At 48.9% G+C, this 17780-nt stretch overlaps 1 protein-coding gene across 1 annotated transcript in view; it reads right to left on the bottom strand.

Moving 5' to 3' along the window:
* Positions 1 to 14513, bottom strand: part of MBOAT2 (membrane bound glycerophospholipid O-acyltransferase 2) — a 338336-nt gene extending 323823 nt beyond the window's left edge. Inside the window, exon 1 of the mRNA XM_075341088.1 lies at positions 14083 to 14513. Within this exon, the coding sequence (XP_075197203.1) occupies positions 14083 to 14154 (72 nt within the window). The 5' untranslated portion in view covers positions 14155 to 14513. The remainder of the gene's footprint in view (positions 1 to 14082) is intronic.
* Between the last annotated feature and the right edge of the window lie 3267 nt (positions 14514 to 17780).

Raw genomic sequence — 17780 nt, forward strand, 5'->3', positions numbered from 1 at the left:
CATCCTGTCCAACGCCCAGCTAATGAATACCATATGGAAGACAGATGAAGTTTGGATTGACCAATCCAGCAGAGACTATGCAAATTCCTATAGGTCCTGAGTCCAGCCTGCGATACTTGATTGGACTATACTTTTGTCTACACCCTTACTATAAAAGGCTTTGCTTGAAAATAAAGGAGTAGAGCTGTTGGCGCCAGTCATGAGAGAGAGTCATAATTGGTCTATTCAATTATTATCTACCTTGCGTGCACACATGACATTCCAGATAATTTGGACACGGCAGTCAGACCTTAAGAGACCCATTGTAATCTCATCTCAACATTTTCTATACTCACCTTTCTCCAGCGCTACTGTCTCTGGCGCTGCTGTCTCCTGCTTGCAGGCCCACTCATTAAGCTCATGAATATTCACTGCACTGTGGACCCAGAAGCAGCATCGCCAGAGACCACAGAGCCCGAAATAGGTGAGTAAAAAGTTCCTGATCACCGTGTGCTATCATTGATAGCACACAGAGAACACATATGCCCCAAAATCATGGCACACGGATGACCATACGCACCTTCAACACGGACCGTGAAAAACGTGTGTTTTTATCACGGATGTGTGAAGGAATCCTAAAGGTAGATGAAAAATATGATTCATAAGATAACACTAGTACTATCAATCTTGTGCGGTAGTTGAGGAGTTTTTCATCCCAGCGCAGGAGCTCGATGCTTCACCGCAGTGTATTGATGTGCAGCGGTTATAGTTTCATACATTGCATTTACCATTGTGATTTTATGCGGTTTTTTTATGTTGTGTTTTATTCAGAAACACTTCTAGGGGAAAAGAAAGCTGTTTAATACCATTTTATGTTTAGTAATAAATAAGGACTAGACACAGAAGAACAGCCAAGCACGCAATCTATGACTGACGGCCAAACACTGAGCTGTTCTGTATCATAAGACCACAAAAAGTAAATAACCTCAAGTCAACTACCAAAGGTATGACACGAATATTCAGCTATGCCGCCACTCCCAGCTGTGCATACCTTACAATCATCCATCCACATACAGTATTTGCAATGTAACATGGTAGATACACATATTAACACTTTTGAATACTAATAACATTGTCTATACTAAACAGCAACAATGGAATTCCAGCAGAACGATGCTGCAAAATATAAAAACTAAATTTTTTTAATGAAACCCAATTACAAAAATGTGATCATTAGCAATGTATGCCAAGTTTTACAGAAAAAAAATTATAATTGAAGACATACTTTAAATGTCACCTGTAACAAACCACCCGGGGCAATACTCAGAAAGGCCGGTCCCCGACGGCTACTCCCCACCCACTACCAATTAATAACAGGTCTCTCCCTATACACACGTAGGGAGGAAATTTTTATTCAAGTGCAGTGGTCCTGGAGAAGCCGGTAGGGACCCACCTTTCTGAATAGTCACCAGTGTTGCTCGGTCCTCGGGAGCTTTTTGTACGGATGGAACAGAGGATCCTAGGCTGAGCCTAAGACTGGGGTCCCTTATCTGGTAGACTTGATAATAGTCAGGTTCGAGCCTCCAACATAGCCCTGTCTCCTGTCCAAGCCCTGATACTACTTCTCTTACCCAGGGAGCGGGCTGGAAACTCAGCCACCAAAACCCCACAAATAATCACTGACAAGGGTAAATGAAAACTTGTGCACACTGCACTCAAAAGGAGGGACAGTATGTGCACTGGGGAGTAATGCAAAAGTGGTAGGAAATAAATACAAAACTGGAGGAGTCACACACTACGCTAATTCGCAACTTGTAGATCACCATACAACTAAATAAACACACATGAACCAGGAAGCAAAAACTATATCCGGCACTCTGCCCCAGAATTTAGAAGCTTATAAAGGGTGATGGCAGCTGGTAGTGATCAGCAACCTGGACTCCCAGCAGATGATCACAAGCCAGCAGGGAATAACTCCTGCTGTACTGGAAAGCAGTGAAACCAGAAGCAGCCAACGCCCAACACAGGTTGTGCAACTAAGTGATCCCAGGCCATTTTTCAGACTCTGCAGTGTGAACAAAGTCCGATGCAGTCATGACACCCAACGAGCGCAACGCTGAACACCGCACAACACTTTTAAAAGGTATATTTTTCTCTAAAAGGCAGCAGTGTTTCAGAGTGAAACATGCCTGGCTGAAATCATGCAGCCAGTATGTGATACATGCTGCCTGTGGTTCAAGCAGTATTAATCAGCTGTCAGGTTCCCTTTAAAAAACATAAATGAAGAATTAGGCCTTAAAGGGGTTGTCCACAACTGGACGACCCCTCCGCCTTCCATTAATTTACCCCGTAAAAATTAAAAACCTTATAATCACCTTCCAGGGCAGCGCTGGCACTTGCTCTCGGGGCTCATGTGAGGTTGTGACGTCAATTGTGCCCCATGCCCAATCAGCGCTGTCCCACCTTCAGACATATAAATAATCAACGGGAAGTGAACGGCAGTGCAGCTGTCACCTCCTTTTGATTACGGTGATGTGGATCAGGGCTCGCGTGAAGTCACAACCTTCCCTCACGGAAGGTATTTTACCTCCTAGCCTGATCTGCTTTACTCAAAAAGGAAATTCTGACCTGACAAGTTCCTCTTAAAAAGATAATCTCATGAAGTAATGTATCTTCAGGAGTACTTCGCTCCCAAGCCTCCATGTTTCCTATTTTGCAGGGGGTGGAGCTCTCATGAAGATTGACAGTTCAGACAAGCACCATAATCACACTGCTGGCATGAACTGTGCTCTCTCCCAACTATTAGTAGAGCGAACATTGCGTCTACATCAGAGGAGCGTAGGGGGCCAAGGCTGTCTGGAGCCAGTAGAATGTAAAGCTCTCAGCTTATTATTTGTGTTATGTGCGTCTTGATTAGGGAACCGGATGTGCTTGTGTCACTCTAGGTACAGGGAAGTATCAAGCGAACGACCACAGGGAAGGGAAACCCTGTGTCTGGGGAAAGGGAAGATGGTGACCTTTGACCAAACTTACTGCTGGTCCCTGGGGTCCCTCACCACCCTAGATAGGTTACGTAGCTATGCGCCAAGCCAAATACCTGACCCCTAAATAGGGAACGGGTGGAATGAGCTCTTCATCAACTCCACTAAAGACTAGAGAAGACACAAGGAGGACACCGGGGAAAAAAGCATGAACTACTTATCTACAGATGACACAGGTAGACGTTCAGGAAGGTTTTCATCAACGATACCAAAGAGTACAAGCCTCCAGCTTGCACCCAAGGCTTTAATTAACTGAAAATATCACCAGCACCAGTCTAAGGAATAAAGGGATATATAAACACCAAGGCAATACTAATGATCAACGTGGGTGGAAGGCGAACTCCTGCTGGGTCCAAAGGGGAAAGAGATGAATCTGAGTCGCCCACCACAGCGGTTGCCTGCGGGACACTGTGGGGACTTCTCTGTAGGGACCCTTCTGGCAACAGGTAAGTCAGGTCCACTTTCAACTTTCATAGGAGTCGTGACGCCACTCTCTGTTTTGCGGTCAAGGTGAGGGGTGACCGCCACTGCAGTTTAACGAGCCTCTGGGGCTGATGGTGTCTGCAGTCTGGTGGTATGGCCTCCCGAGAGTGAGGATGGCCCCAGGGGCTCAGGTATATGTGTGTGGAACCACAGGTCATAGAATAACTCAGTCGCAGTCCAGAAATGTCTTTTAACCGTTTACTCACTTGCTGATGGTAGAGTGAGGCAACCCGGGCGATGCTGAGATGAACCAGAGAGAACCAGGTATCCTTCAGGCTGGTATCGGGGTGACTGTAAGCTCGCCTTCCTAGCACTTCTTGTTTTGGATAACCCCCCGACTTGTATATGAGATTCATCCAGGGAAGTCGCAACTGCCTTTTCTCCCCTTTCTGGCCCGTCTGCTGGCAGCGTGGACCAAGTAAAGATGGCTTCTTGCCCTATCTCATTTATGGGCCCCCTCGTTGCTGCTGATGCTGCGGACTCTGTATAGGTTGGTGAGACACCTGGAGTGCCCTCACCGGCAGGTTTTAGCAGACCAATAAATGGATGCCTGGCTCTGGGGACCTGTCCCCGTATGTGCCTGGTCTACCGGGAGTCCCCGTACTCAACCACCCCGCTTCTTCCTGAGGTGTCTTTCAGGCTGACTGTGTGGCAACCGAACTCCCCCGCAAACAGCCTCTACACCTGCAGGGTCTGACTAGAGTGTCCGCGTGCCCGCTCTCCGCTTCAGATTCGGCTTGTGTGTCCTCCTCCACCGCTTCTCTCTGACTACCACTGCATCACTAGTTTCCAGCTTCTCCCCCCACCACTAGCTGAGATGTGGAGGCCACGCACCCTCCTGGGTCTGCCCAGGGGTCCCCTCTAAGGTGTGTGTGAGACCTGGTCACCATGTGTCTGTGCGTACACACCCTACTCAGCCTTTGGGATTACCTGTTTGTACTCACCCAGCACGGGTGCAGTACTCAGTGGTGCCTGACCAGGTCAGGGGCGCCACAAATCCAGCAGGAAAGCTACCCATACCAATGAATACTGACAGCAGGAATAATGGAAAGTCAGGGAGAATTCTGTGCAGCCAAACGCTGTGACCTTCTATGGCCAGAAACCACATGACTGTGTCACCCCTGACACACCAGTGACAGCTTGTTACTGGAGAGGTTGCATTTTTTTTTTATAAGGGCTAAATTGCAAAATTGCTTGGTTTTTACAGCCACTTTGCAATTATATTTATTTATGAACTTTAAACAACTCTTTTAAGGTTGTTCCATCTGTGTAGTTCCTGCTTCCATATTACCAAGCAGAGAGGACAACCATCGAAAAATACTGATATCTGGGAGGACATTGACTGTTTGGGAGCAGATGTTCCTGACATTCAGTTTGCCTTCTAGTAGAGCAGATCAATGTCACAGCCTCCAGCGCTACTCTGAACGCATGGTACATGGGCAATCCCTGTGCCCTAGACTTGATCCCTGGAGATCAATAAACTCCTGAGCACATGCATTTCCTAGCTGATGGTTGTGCTGATATAGAAGAGATCCCATAATGACTACTGCAGTCTCAGAATTATTCAACTCCTTTATGACAAACATCTTTAGTACTTAGTAGAACCCCTCTGGCTGTTATAACCTGCTGTAGAAGTGATGCACAGGCAAACATCAGCTGCTGGCAGCATTCATGAGGAACCGTAGCCCATACTTCATGGACAATGGTCTTCAGCGCACTACCTTTCCTTGGGTATCAAGAGATTGGTCCAAAAGGTCCATTGCATTGCACAAATAAGGAAAAGAATGCAAACAGGCATTGTAGGTTCCTGAAGATACATTAAAGAATTAACAGGTTCAAAGTTAAAGGAACACATATGACACTACCTGACGTGACAGAAAAAGGAAGCAATAACCAGTGGCTACCAGAATTCTGAGGAGTAAGGTGACCCGAGTGGCGGCAAAAGATCTGTGCAAGATTTGGTGGCAGCAGGCACTGAAGTTTCAGTTTGCACAGTGAGGTGCCTACTAAATAATGAAGGTCTCCATGCCCAAACTCCATGATGTCACCCCTATTGACCTAAATGCACAAGAAAAATTGGCTCCAATATGCTTAAAACCGTATAAATAAGCCAAAGAACTTTGGGGATTCTGTTATGTAGAGCAATAATACAAACGTTTTGGCATATGGATGAGCGATCTGTTCGGAAGAGAAAGAATGAAGCATATGCTCAAAAGAAGGGAAGCATGGTGGTGGCTCTGTAACACCTTCAGTGAAGCATGGTGGTGGGTCACGGATGCTTTGGAGCTGCTTTGCTTTCTTTTGGCAGTAAAAACCTGCAGCGTGTGGAAGGCAAAATGGATCCAAAGCAAGAAAAATCAGAAAACTGTAAGGCTAAACATCATGAAGAACATGAAACGTAGGCGTCAGTGGATAGTGAAACAGCAATGATCAAAGCATACCTCAAATTCCATTTTGAGTCCTGATTTCAGAAAAAGTCCCTCAAGATACCAATCACATGTGCTTTATCACCCAAGCCAATCGGGCTTTTCACACCATATTCACTTTTGTCATACATATTTAAATTGTTACCAATGAGCGATTTGAGCAAGTACAAAACTGGGACCCCCACCATAAGTAAAAAAAAATCTTAGTTCATAATAAATGCAGAACTCCCTACATCCTTTTTCCATGACAGTGTCATCCCCTAACCGATTCCTGCTTCCAAATGACGGTACGGCCCCACTCAATCACAGAGAGCATCGGCCAAAACTTTTGACATATCTCCATGATGCGTAAAATGTATTCTGAATGTGCTGTTATTCTTTGCCCAGAACTGGTACAATTACCCTTTACTTACTGCCCAGGGCCTAAGGGGCAGTGCGTGCAGAAAGGATCAAATATTTGGTTTACCCTTCAGGGTTCTGTGAACAGTGGCGTAACTAGAGTCCAACGGGCCCTGGTGCAAAGTTTGATCTGGGACCTCCCCTCCCCTATCTAAGCCACTGTAGCATTTGAAATCCTATAAAGACATATGAATTGCCCCCCCCCATCCCCTTCATTGTGTAGTAGTAACCCCCATCCTGTACTAATGCCCCCTCATCCTGGGCCACTTCCTGGTAAATATGTCACCCATTCTGGTGTATGACCCCATCATGGGAATATGCTGGCATATATGTCCCTATCATGGCTCCATCCTGGTATACATGTCCTCATCATTGTCCATCCTGGTATATATCCCCATCATGGCCCCATCCTGGTGTATGAGCCCATCCTGGTGAATATAGCCCCATCCTAGTATATATAGCCCACTCACGTCCCCATAATGGTATATAGCCTCATCCTGATATATGTCCTAATACTGGCCGCATACTGGTATATAGCCTCATCCTGGTACATATCTTCCTCATGGCCCCATCCTGGTGTATGAGCTCATCCTGGTGAATATGGCCCCATCCTGGTATTTATGGCCCACTCATAGCTCCATACTGGCCGCATACTGGTATAAAGCCCTATCCTGGTATATGTCCTCACCATTGCTGCATCTTGGTATATAGCCTCATCCTGGTATATGTCCCAATCATGTACCCATTCTGGTCTTTAGCTCCATCCTGGTATATGTCCGCATCCTGGTAACTATGATTCCCAGCGTGCCACACACACACACACACACACTATAAAATGATTACACTCACTTTCCCACCGCTCCACCGGTGTTCTCAGACAGTGGCATGCTGACAACTGACCAGCATGGAAGTGCCGCAGCGCATGACGTCGCTATCAGCTGTGTCAGAATATTCGCTGCTCGCCATGCCCAGGATTATGGGCGTATGTAGCAGTGAATATTCATAGCCTTAATTGGCGGCCGGCACATCGCAGCGAATGGACCCGACAGATCTATGTGCTGTATTTCAGCTGGATGCGCGCTTTCCGACGCTCATCCATCTGAAACAGGTGCTGTGGTCAACGGGCCCCCTGCATCTCAGGGCCCGGTCGCGATCCTTTATTGTCCCAAATGGGATATTCCTAGATATTCCTTCCAATGATGATTTGGAAGGATACAATTGATATTAATTGATATTGATATTACAACAATTACTACAATTGATATTAATAATTAAGAAAATTTAAAGTTACCATAAAGAATGAGACTGGAATGTTCTCAACGATCAGAACCAATCAATTACTTACACCTCGAGGACAACATCTAGATTTAGGACTGAGCGTTTGCCCAGTCATTAGAAGACATACTGAAGCTATCCTAAAAGGCGATGAGGGCTCGCGATATTTTCCTAATTACATATTACTAAAACTTGTTGGTCCTGGTCACACTGGCTCTAGGAACCTCAATAGGGGCTTTGACAAGATCACTTCAGCAGCAATCAATGTGGAAACCCAATGGACACCATTATAAATTAGCTTGGACTTTTGGTCAACATATGGGTCTATTATCACAGCACCATAACTTTCATAATAATCTGAAGCCATTAAAATAAATAGAGCCTTTTATATTAACGCCTTAACAGGCACATATTGTGATTCTTTATGCAGAAATAATTCCACCCCTGACAATGGGTTCTGTGTGGTAATTGCATTTTAGGTCCATTGTTTTCAATGGGGCAAAGTTGCAATACCACTCACAACCCATTGGCAGGGGTGGCGCTCTTTCTGAAAGAAAAGAGACGTGTTTTTCTAAATTTGGACAACGTGATGTATCTGAGTTTTTCCAAACTGTACACAGAATCATGTAGGTACAGGCCGGCCGACTGTGAGGGACTGCCTGAGGCGCCAAAGAAAAGGTGGGCTCTTTATTTCTTCTAGATTTTCTCATTGCTAGGATGAGAAGATGAAAAAGTATGCAGCAAAAATGTTATCCTGACATTATGAAGGATGCACAGTAAAAATATAATATAAATGAGTAAAAAAAAAAAAAATACTACTATTAATAAATAGTAATAATAATAAGCAAGAAATACAACACAATGTCATGTATATGGCTATGTGCCCACGGGATTCTGTACCAGCGGATTTTGCCGCGGAAAACCTGCGAATTTATCTGGATTTTCTACATAAATCCGCAGGTTTTAGCAAGTGTAGACACTCCCCATGTTATCCTATGGGACATGGGGAGTGTGTGTGGCGCCCTGGCCTAGCCAGGTCGTCACAAATAACACACAAACACCCCCACCCCCATTAGACAGGGACACCAGCCAAACAAAAACCCTTGTTGCCTCCCTCCAGTGTCTGATGTCCACACCAGGTGGGGCGGAGCCAAGCGGTTGGCCCCACCCACCGAGGAGTTCACAGGCCTGGAGGCGGGAAAAGTGACAGATAGAGTTTGGAGTTTGAGGAGTGAGGAACAAGCACTTGGGTGTCTGGGTTTGTGGCCCAGGCACTGACAGCAAGGTTGGCAGACGGTGGTGGCCGTCTGCAGGAGTGGTGAATCAACGCAGAACCGTAGGGCCGGGGTCGGGCGTTGGCCCGCCAGTACCGACCAGGGAGCGAAGTGAAGCCAGCACACACAGGCAGGGCCATCGGACCCCGACCAGGCTTGGAGCCGCTGACAATAGTCAGATCTGAATGTGACTGGAACCCCAGGGGTTTCACAACAGCAAAAGTCCCGATTGAAGGCAACCGCCCACACCGTGAGGGTATACAGCTACCGCCTAAGGCTAGAGACCCAAGGGCCAGTGCCTGCGGGCAAACGGGCTCCTACGGTACCCATACACCGAGGAGCGGACTACCGTTGAGAATCCATAGTAGTCAGAAGGAGAACATCAAGGTGCAGGGAAAGACAGCCGCCATCACCTGTCCGGGGAGAAACACTGCAGCCGGCTGCGGGACCCGTCCATCCAGCCGTTTGGTTTACCGAGGACTTTGTACCTTTCTTGCTGAGTGAGTACACCCGTGCCATCCGGCACCGCCCCGCACTGTCCTTGCAACCCTGCACCTCGCCAACCCTGCCTCCCCGTCACACCACCATCGGGCCTCGGGACCACGACCCCTACCCACGGAGGGGAAAAGCAACATCCCAGCTGCTCCCTACCATCGCTACCGGGATCCCCCCCGTCACCAGCAGTGGTGGTGCCCATCTTCACCACGACCCGTGGGTGGCGTCACGGACTAAATCCCCCAAACCAACCACCCCTTTCACTCACGGCCGAGGAGCGCCGCTCGAGTCCCCGGATCCGGCCCACCGCTCGAGCCACCGAGCAGCCATCGCAGCAGCGCCGGACCCGAGAGTTAGCGAGCGCAGCGCAGTGGCGTCCTCCCCGCCCGCAACAACTGTGTCCATGCTGTGGTAAGTGCGGCTGCGGAATATGCTGCGGACGTCCTGCAACCGCACGTAACTGCACGTCAATTATTCCTGCGGAAATCCCGGCCCTCCATTATGGAGGGAGAGGCCGGGACTTCCGCAGGTAAGTCGCACAAATGTCCGCAGGTTAACCGCAGCTATTTCGCTGGAATCCCACAGCTATGTATAGCTGCGGATTCCGGGGATCAGCTGCGGGAAACCTGCGGCCGTACCTGCGGATATATCCGCAGATACAGAGTCCCGTGGGCACATAGCCTAAGGCTGCTTTCAAACTTCCGTTTTTTTTCCATCAGGCACAATCCGGCGAAATGCGGATAAAACGAATCCGGCGCCAGATCCGTTTTATTTCCCATTGACTTGTATTAGCGCCGGATTGTGCCGGATGGCCTTGCGTTGCATGCGGAGTCTGCCGGATCCGGCGAAATGTCTTCGTCCGGCTGCCGAAAAGGACGCAGTATGCAGCGTTTTTTTGTCTCCGGCAAAAAGCAGACCACGCTGGATCCGGGATGTTGTATAATGGAAGCCTATGGGCGCCAGATTCATCGTCATCCGGCATATGACGGAATCCAACGACGTATCCGTTTTTTTGAACGGAGCATGCTCAGTATCACAACAGATCGTCAAAAAACATAAGGAACGCATTGAAAAAAATTGATGCGACGGATCTGTTTTTTTTCGCCTGATCCGTCGCATCAGTTTTTTCGCCGGATTTTGCCTGACGGAGAAAAACGGATGTGTGAAACAAGCCTAAATTTAAAGGGGTTGTCTGGGGAAAACAAGTTATCACCCAGCCATAGGATAGGTAATAAGTTACTGATCGGTGGCGGTCCATCCTGCACCAATTTATATCCCCGTTACGATGTGCCCGACCACTGCTCCATTCATTCTCTATTGGGATTCCACAAAAAACAAGAACGCAGCATTCGGCAGCCCCATAGGGAATGAATAGAGCAGAGGTCCAGCTCCATTCTAACTGGGATAAAAGTTCCACCTTCCATGAATCGGGGCAGATCCTACAGGTCGGACTCCCATGATCAATCTTTTGGATATGTGATAACTTTTCATATGACAACCCCTCCAACACAAGGTGAAATGAAGCCGAGACGGACTATTTCAGGGACAATATAATATATAATTATAGTTCTTCCCATGGGAAAATGTATTTTTGTTCACTGAAACCCTAATAATTCTACAGTAACGCTTTATTTTTCACAACATTATAGAAAATGAAAAAAAAATCTCTTTGTATATTAGCAACAAAATGAGTCACAAAAGCAAAAAAAATCCCCCAAAGTTCCAGCAGTTAAACCGTACACATAGAAATGATAGGAAAACCTTATCTCGTTAGGATGGAAATTGCCTCCAGGTTAGTAAGCGGTTAACCCAAACAAGTAACACAACAGACCTAACCAGTCCTATTGTCATATGGTCACCTGCAAAACAAGTTCCACCCAAATTTAATGCAAAATATTGAAGTGTTTGATGTGGCCGGGTTACGTGAGGCTCTTCTGTGGTCGGTGCAGATTTTAGAGGTCTGATTCACCACTTTTTCTGCATTCATAAGGCAAAAATCGGTAAAAAGTTGACTGTAACTTTTGTGTTATTGGTTAAATATACTCTATAAAAGTCATCACAATATAGATAGAGTTGCCTGACAATAAACACTGGGCACTAGAGTGTATAATAATAATGATGATGATAATAATAATATAATATTTATTCATTTATATAGCGCTATTAATTCCACAGCACTTTACATACAATAGCAGCACTGTCCCCATTGGAGCTCACAATCTAGAGTCCCTATCTGTATGTATTTGGAGTGTGGGAGGAAACCGGAGAACCCGGAGGAAACCCACACAAACACGGGGAGAACATACAAACTCCTTGCAGATGGTGTCCTTGGTGGAATTTGAACCCAGGACCCCAGTGCTGCAAGACTGCAGTGCTAACCACTGAGCCACCGTGCCACCCATATAGAAACGTTCACTTCCCAAACACTGGGCACTAGAGTGTATGGGGCGTTTCACTTCCCAAACACTGGGCACTACAGTGTATGGGGCGTTTCACTTCCCAAACACTGGGCACTACAGTGTATGGGGCGTTTCACTTCCCAAACACTGGGCACTACAGTGTATGGGGCGTTTCACTTCCCAAACACTGGGCACTACAGTGTATGGGGCGTTTCACTTCCCAAACACTGGGCACTACAGTGTATGGGGCGTTTCACTTCCCAAACACTGGGCACTACAGTGTATGGGGCGTTTCACTTCCCAAACACTGGGCACTACAGTGTATGGGGCGTTTCACTTCCCAAACACTGGGCACTACAGTGTATGGGGCGTTTCACTTCCCAAACACTGGGCACTACAGTGTATGGGGCGTTTCACTTCCCAAACACTGGGCACTACAGTGTATGGGGCGTTTCACTTCCCAAACACTGGGCACTACAGTGTATGGGGCGTTTCACTTCCCAAACACTGGGCACTACAGTGTATGGGGCGTTTCACTTCCCAAACACTGGGCACTACAGTGTATGGGGCGTTTCACTTCCCAAACACTGGGCACTACAGTGTATGGGGCGTTTCTCTTCCCAAACACTGGGCACTACAGTGTATGGGGCGTTTCACTTCCCAAACACTGGGCACTACAGTGTATGGGGCGTTTCTCTTCCCAAACACTGGGCACTACAGTGTATGGGGCGTTTCTCTTCCCAAACACTGGGCACTACAGTGTATGGGGCGTTTCTCTTCCCAAACACTGGGCACTACAGTGTATGGGGCGTTTCTCTTCCCAAACACTGGGCACTACAGTGTATGGGGCGTTTCACTTCCCAAACACTGGGCACTACAGTGTATGGGGCGTTTCACTTCCCAAACACTGGGCACTACAGTGTATGGGGCGTTTCACTTCCCAAACACTGGGCACTACAGTGTATGGGGCGTTTCACTTCCCAAACACTGGGCACTACAGTGTATGGGGCGTTTCACTTCCCAAACACTGGGCACTACAGTGTATGGGGCGTTTCACTTCCCAAACACTGGGCACTACAGTGTATGGGGCGTTTCACTTCCCAAACACTGGGCACTACAGTGTATGGGGCGTTTCACTTCCCAAACACTGGGCACTACAGTGTATGGGGCGTTTCACTTCCCAAACACTGGGCACTACAGTGTATGGGGCGTTTCACTTCCCAAACACTGGGCACTACAGTGTATGGGGCGTTTCACTTCCCAAACACTGGGCACTACAGTGTATGGGGCGTTTCACTTCCCAAACACTGGGCACTACAGTGTATGGGGCGTTTCACTTCCCAAACACTGGGCACTACAGTGTATGGGGCGTTTCACTTCCCAAACACTGGGCACTACAGTGTATGGGGCGTTTCACTTCCCAAACACTGGGCACTACAGTGTATGGGGCGTTTCACTTCCCAAACACTGGGCACTACAGTGTATGGGGCGTTTCACTTCCCAAACACTGGGCACTACAGTGTATGGGGCGTTTCACTTCCCAAACACTGGGCACTACAGTGTATGGGGCGTTTCACTTCCCAAACACTGGGCACTACAGTGTATGGGACCTCCAGACACTGGGCACTAGAGTGCATGGGAACTTTCACTTCCCAAACACTGGGCACTAGTGTGTATGGGACCTTTCACTTCCCAAACACTGGGCACTAGTGTGTATGGGACCTTTCACTTCCCAAACACTGGGCACTAGTGTGTATGGGACCTTTCACTTCCCAAACACTGGGCACTAGTGTGTATGGGGTCTTTTACTTACCAAACATTGGGCAGTGGAGTGTATGGAAACTTTAACTTAGCAAACACTGAGGAGTGTGTATGGGGCCATTCACCTCCCAAACACTGGGCATTGGCGTGCATGGACACTTTCACTTCCCAAACACGGGGCACTATAGTGTATGTAAATTTTCACTTCCCTCATAAATCCAAATTTTAACCATGTAACTTTTTTTATTTTGCGGCCTCAGATGACAAAGTAAACGTTGTCTTCTAATTCATGTGTACAGTAGTGGAGACCATTGATGACTACTTTGGCGCTTGTCATCACATCAATGAAGCCGCCAAGAGAGTGGCATCATGTGACCGTCATGGCACAACGCAAGTCAGCGTGTGCCCCCCCATCCGGAGAGGTCAACCAGGGTTGTGCTGGTTTAGATGACGAGAGGTCACCGGTGTGGCTGAGAGACGCAGACCCCCACACGCACCTGACCTCTGTGACGCCCCCGCGTCCCCTGTCGCCGGCTGTCAGTCATCTTACCTGGTCTATAGGCAGCTGCACTGCATGGCTGAGGGGGAGCAGCACGGTGGAGCCTGTGGTACTTGTAGCCATGGCAATCCCTCCGATGAAAGATGAGCAAGATGATGCTGAAGATGTTCACCTTGTAATCCACGCGCTCCCAGGAGAAAACCAGGATCTGACGCCAATCCCAACCACGATGGATCCACAAATGTGCATAAACTACCACGGTACCCCCAACTGGAGGCAATCAGCTGCCCACCCCTACAGTATTAAAATGGGGAGGAGGGGGGGTGCAAGCCTAAATAAAAAAAACAAAAAATATAAATATATAAAGTGCTGGCACTTGAGCTCACATTATGAATAAAAGCAAAGCAGCAATGCCTCCAATGCAAACATCCAGCAGTCTCTCCAGGCACAGAAATGACAAAGCCACAGCCTCCTGCACCGCCTCACACTGTTCACTGAATGCAGAATTACAGGGGGAGGGAGGGAGGAAAGGAGAGCTCATGTATGGAAGCCCAGACAGCACATTCCTTCTTATTGTCATTCTGGAAATCTCAGCGCCTTCCCCACCGCTCTACTGACCCCACAGCTTATGGGGTCTCTGCGGCACGCCATGCTCAGCCTCACCGGATGCACTGATTGTCAATGTTTGGGGGTTTTAGCTAAATTAAGACTACAAAATGACACACAGGCATGCTAGGTGCAGGATCACACACACACTGTACACAGGGCCATGTGACGGGATATTAAAGGGGTCTCTGCTGCTTTAAAATTGATGGCCTAGCCTTATATCGGTGAGGATCTGACTGTCGTCATCGCTGCCAAGTAATGTTTAAAGGGGCTGCATCCCATTCATTGTTTACTGGCTACAGTGTCTGTCCCATTCACTAAGAGCAGGCTGTAATATCAGACACAGCCACTAGGAGCAGTATGGAGCTGTATCTGGGAAACAATGAAGGGGATGCAGCACTGCAGCCCCCTCACATAGCTGAATGGCAGGAGCTTAGGTCAGACCCCCAGACACTGGCGGATACCGAAAAGGACCCCTGTGCAAGAACAATAAATGGGCCCTCTGCAATGCAAGAGCTCATCATGATGTATAATTCTGCCTTACCTTACCTCTTGGGCCCCCATTTGCACCAATGATTAGAGATGATTGGACCCATTGAAGTTCGGTTAGGCGGGCTCAGCCGGACTTTAGAAAAAGTTCAGTTCTGGACCAGGACTTGACCCAAACCGCGATGGAAGTCACTGATTGGCAGTTTGGTTCTCCGCCCACATGCAGCCAGGCATAAACAGAGCACTACCGGGGGCGGGAGGATTAGTGATGTGTCGATCGTGAATGATCCGGCGCTCTACTGTGACTGACAGGAGCCGGATCCCCAGGGAGAGCCACTAAATTCTCTTAACGGCTCTCACTGGGCATAAAGTTTTGGTGTTCGGTGGTAAAACCCCGCCTACCTGAACAAAACCCTGCCCACGCAGCAAATTAATTGGCCCGTTGTGAGTAGGCAGGGTTTAGCCACATGTGGGCGTGGCTTTAGCGGCTTGAGGCTATGTGCGCACTAGAAAATGGACTTTTCCTAAGAAAAATCCGCACCCTCTGGCAGAATACTGCATCCGCGTTTTTGCAGCGGTTTTGCAGCAGTTTTTCCATGGGTTGGTCCCTGCGTTTTTTTACCATTATCTGCAGAAAAGAAGTGACATGTGTAGCACCCCTGAGAACCTCAGGGCACTTCAATTAACTGCCTCCTCTAGGGGATGCAGGACCTACCCTCTGAGACCTGGAGTACCTGTGCCGATTCAACAACACACATCTAAAATCCTAGTTCTCCTCTCCAAACTGGGCACAAAGGGTTAACCATGTAAGGGGATGGTCGCCATGAGAACGAGTCCCTGGTATAGCCAGCATGGTGGGAGGGGTCAGTCAGAGAGCAGTCGAGAAGAGTGGAGCACACAGGAAAGGTGTGCAGACGTGCCTGAGCTGGGTCCGTGTAACGGTGACCCCAGGGCACAGAGGTCGCCAGGACGGGTACCAGGATACCGCTGGGACCGGAGCACGCACAGGGCCCTAGGTCAAATGTCAAGTTTCAAACGGTTTGGCAAATAACTGCACGGTGAGAACACTTTCACCGTGCAGTTATTTGCCCACCGGTACCGAACCGGGGAACCGATTGGAAACCGGAGCACCAGGAGGGGTACTCAGACCCAGTACGAGGCCCAGAAACAACTAGGCTAAGTCAAAACAACTGATTGAGGAATGGACTTTAGGACCTATCCCACACAAGACCCGACTGAAGACAACAGCCCAACTATTAGGGTAAAGCCACCGCCAGGGCATAGAGACCCAAGGGGCCAGCGTCTGCGGGCAAACAGGGCTCTTCCGACACACAGCAAGCCAGGGAGCGGACTACCATTGCTTAGGCATAGGAGTCATAACATTTTCACTAAAGAGGTGCAGGAGAAAGGCAGAAACCACCAACCTGTTAAGGGGAAGCTGCAGCCGGGTGCGGGCACCGTTCATCATCTCGTTTGGTTTACCAGAGACTCCAGCGTGTTTTATCATAGTGAGTACACCAGTGCCTTCGGGCTGCGCACCGCACCAGCACCCCAGCACGTCTCCATCCCCTCGCCTCAGCATCTCCCTCGAGCCCCCGGGACCACCATCCCCCTACCCACGGAGGGGGTCAACACCAAGCTGCGCAACACCGTCCCCAGGAGCCTAGTCAACGGCAGCGGTGGTGCCCATCCATTCACCACAACCCATGGGTGGCGTCACGAACTTAAATCCCCTGCAAACCACCGCGGCTCCGGCCGTGGACCTCCCCACCGAAGTCCCTATGTGTAGCGCCAATCCCCTTTCAGAGCGACGTGACCCCCGGGTTCGTGGAAGAGCTCGAAACACCCACCGACGAGCACGGATCCGAGCGGCTCGGCAGCCGTCTGAGCCCCGGGGCGGTACAATCGCACCCACCCTCATCGTTTGTGCGGCACGGGCAATTTGTTGCCCGTGTCGCACAATGTTGTAACACTCCGTCACGCGTACTTACCTTCCAAACGACCTCGCTGTGGGCGGCGAATATCCACTTCCTGAAGGGGGAGGGACGTTCGGCGTCACAGCGACGTCACACAGAGGCCGGCCAATAGAAGCCGGGGGGGCGGAGATGAGCGGGACATAAACATCCCGCCCACCTCCTTCCTTCCGCATTGGCGGCGGCCGCAGGTAAGCTGCAGTTCAGCGTTCCCGGGGTGTCACACGGAGCGATGTGTGCTGCCTCGGGAACATTGACCAACTGGACGTACGATTTATAGAAAATGAGCGATATGTCAACGATGAACGAGAAGGTGAGTATTTCTGCTCGTTCACAGTCACTCGTAGCTGTCACACGCTACGATATCACTAATGATGCTGGATGTGCGTCACTTACGACGTGACCCCACCGACATCTCGTTAGATATATCGTAGCGTGTAAAGCCCGCTTTAGACACATTTTCTGCAGCAAATCCGAGACAAATCCGCAGCGTGCACACATAGGCTAAATGTGTTCACCTGCGGACAACACATATTTAATAGGGAGTGTGACGCCCTGGACACCAGGGGTCACAGGTTATTACACTCACCTCACACCCCCACACTAGAAAGGTACCACCACTCAACCACAAAGACCTGATTGCCTCCCTCAGAGTCAGACAGGCACACCAGGTGGGTGGAG

Source organism: Anomaloglossus baeobatrachus, chromosome 3, assembly GCF_048569485.1.
Source record: "Anomaloglossus baeobatrachus isolate aAnoBae1 chromosome 3, aAnoBae1.hap1, whole genome shotgun sequence".
NCBI lineage: Eukaryota > Metazoa > Chordata > Amphibia > Anura > Aromobatidae > Anomaloglossus > Anomaloglossus baeobatrachus.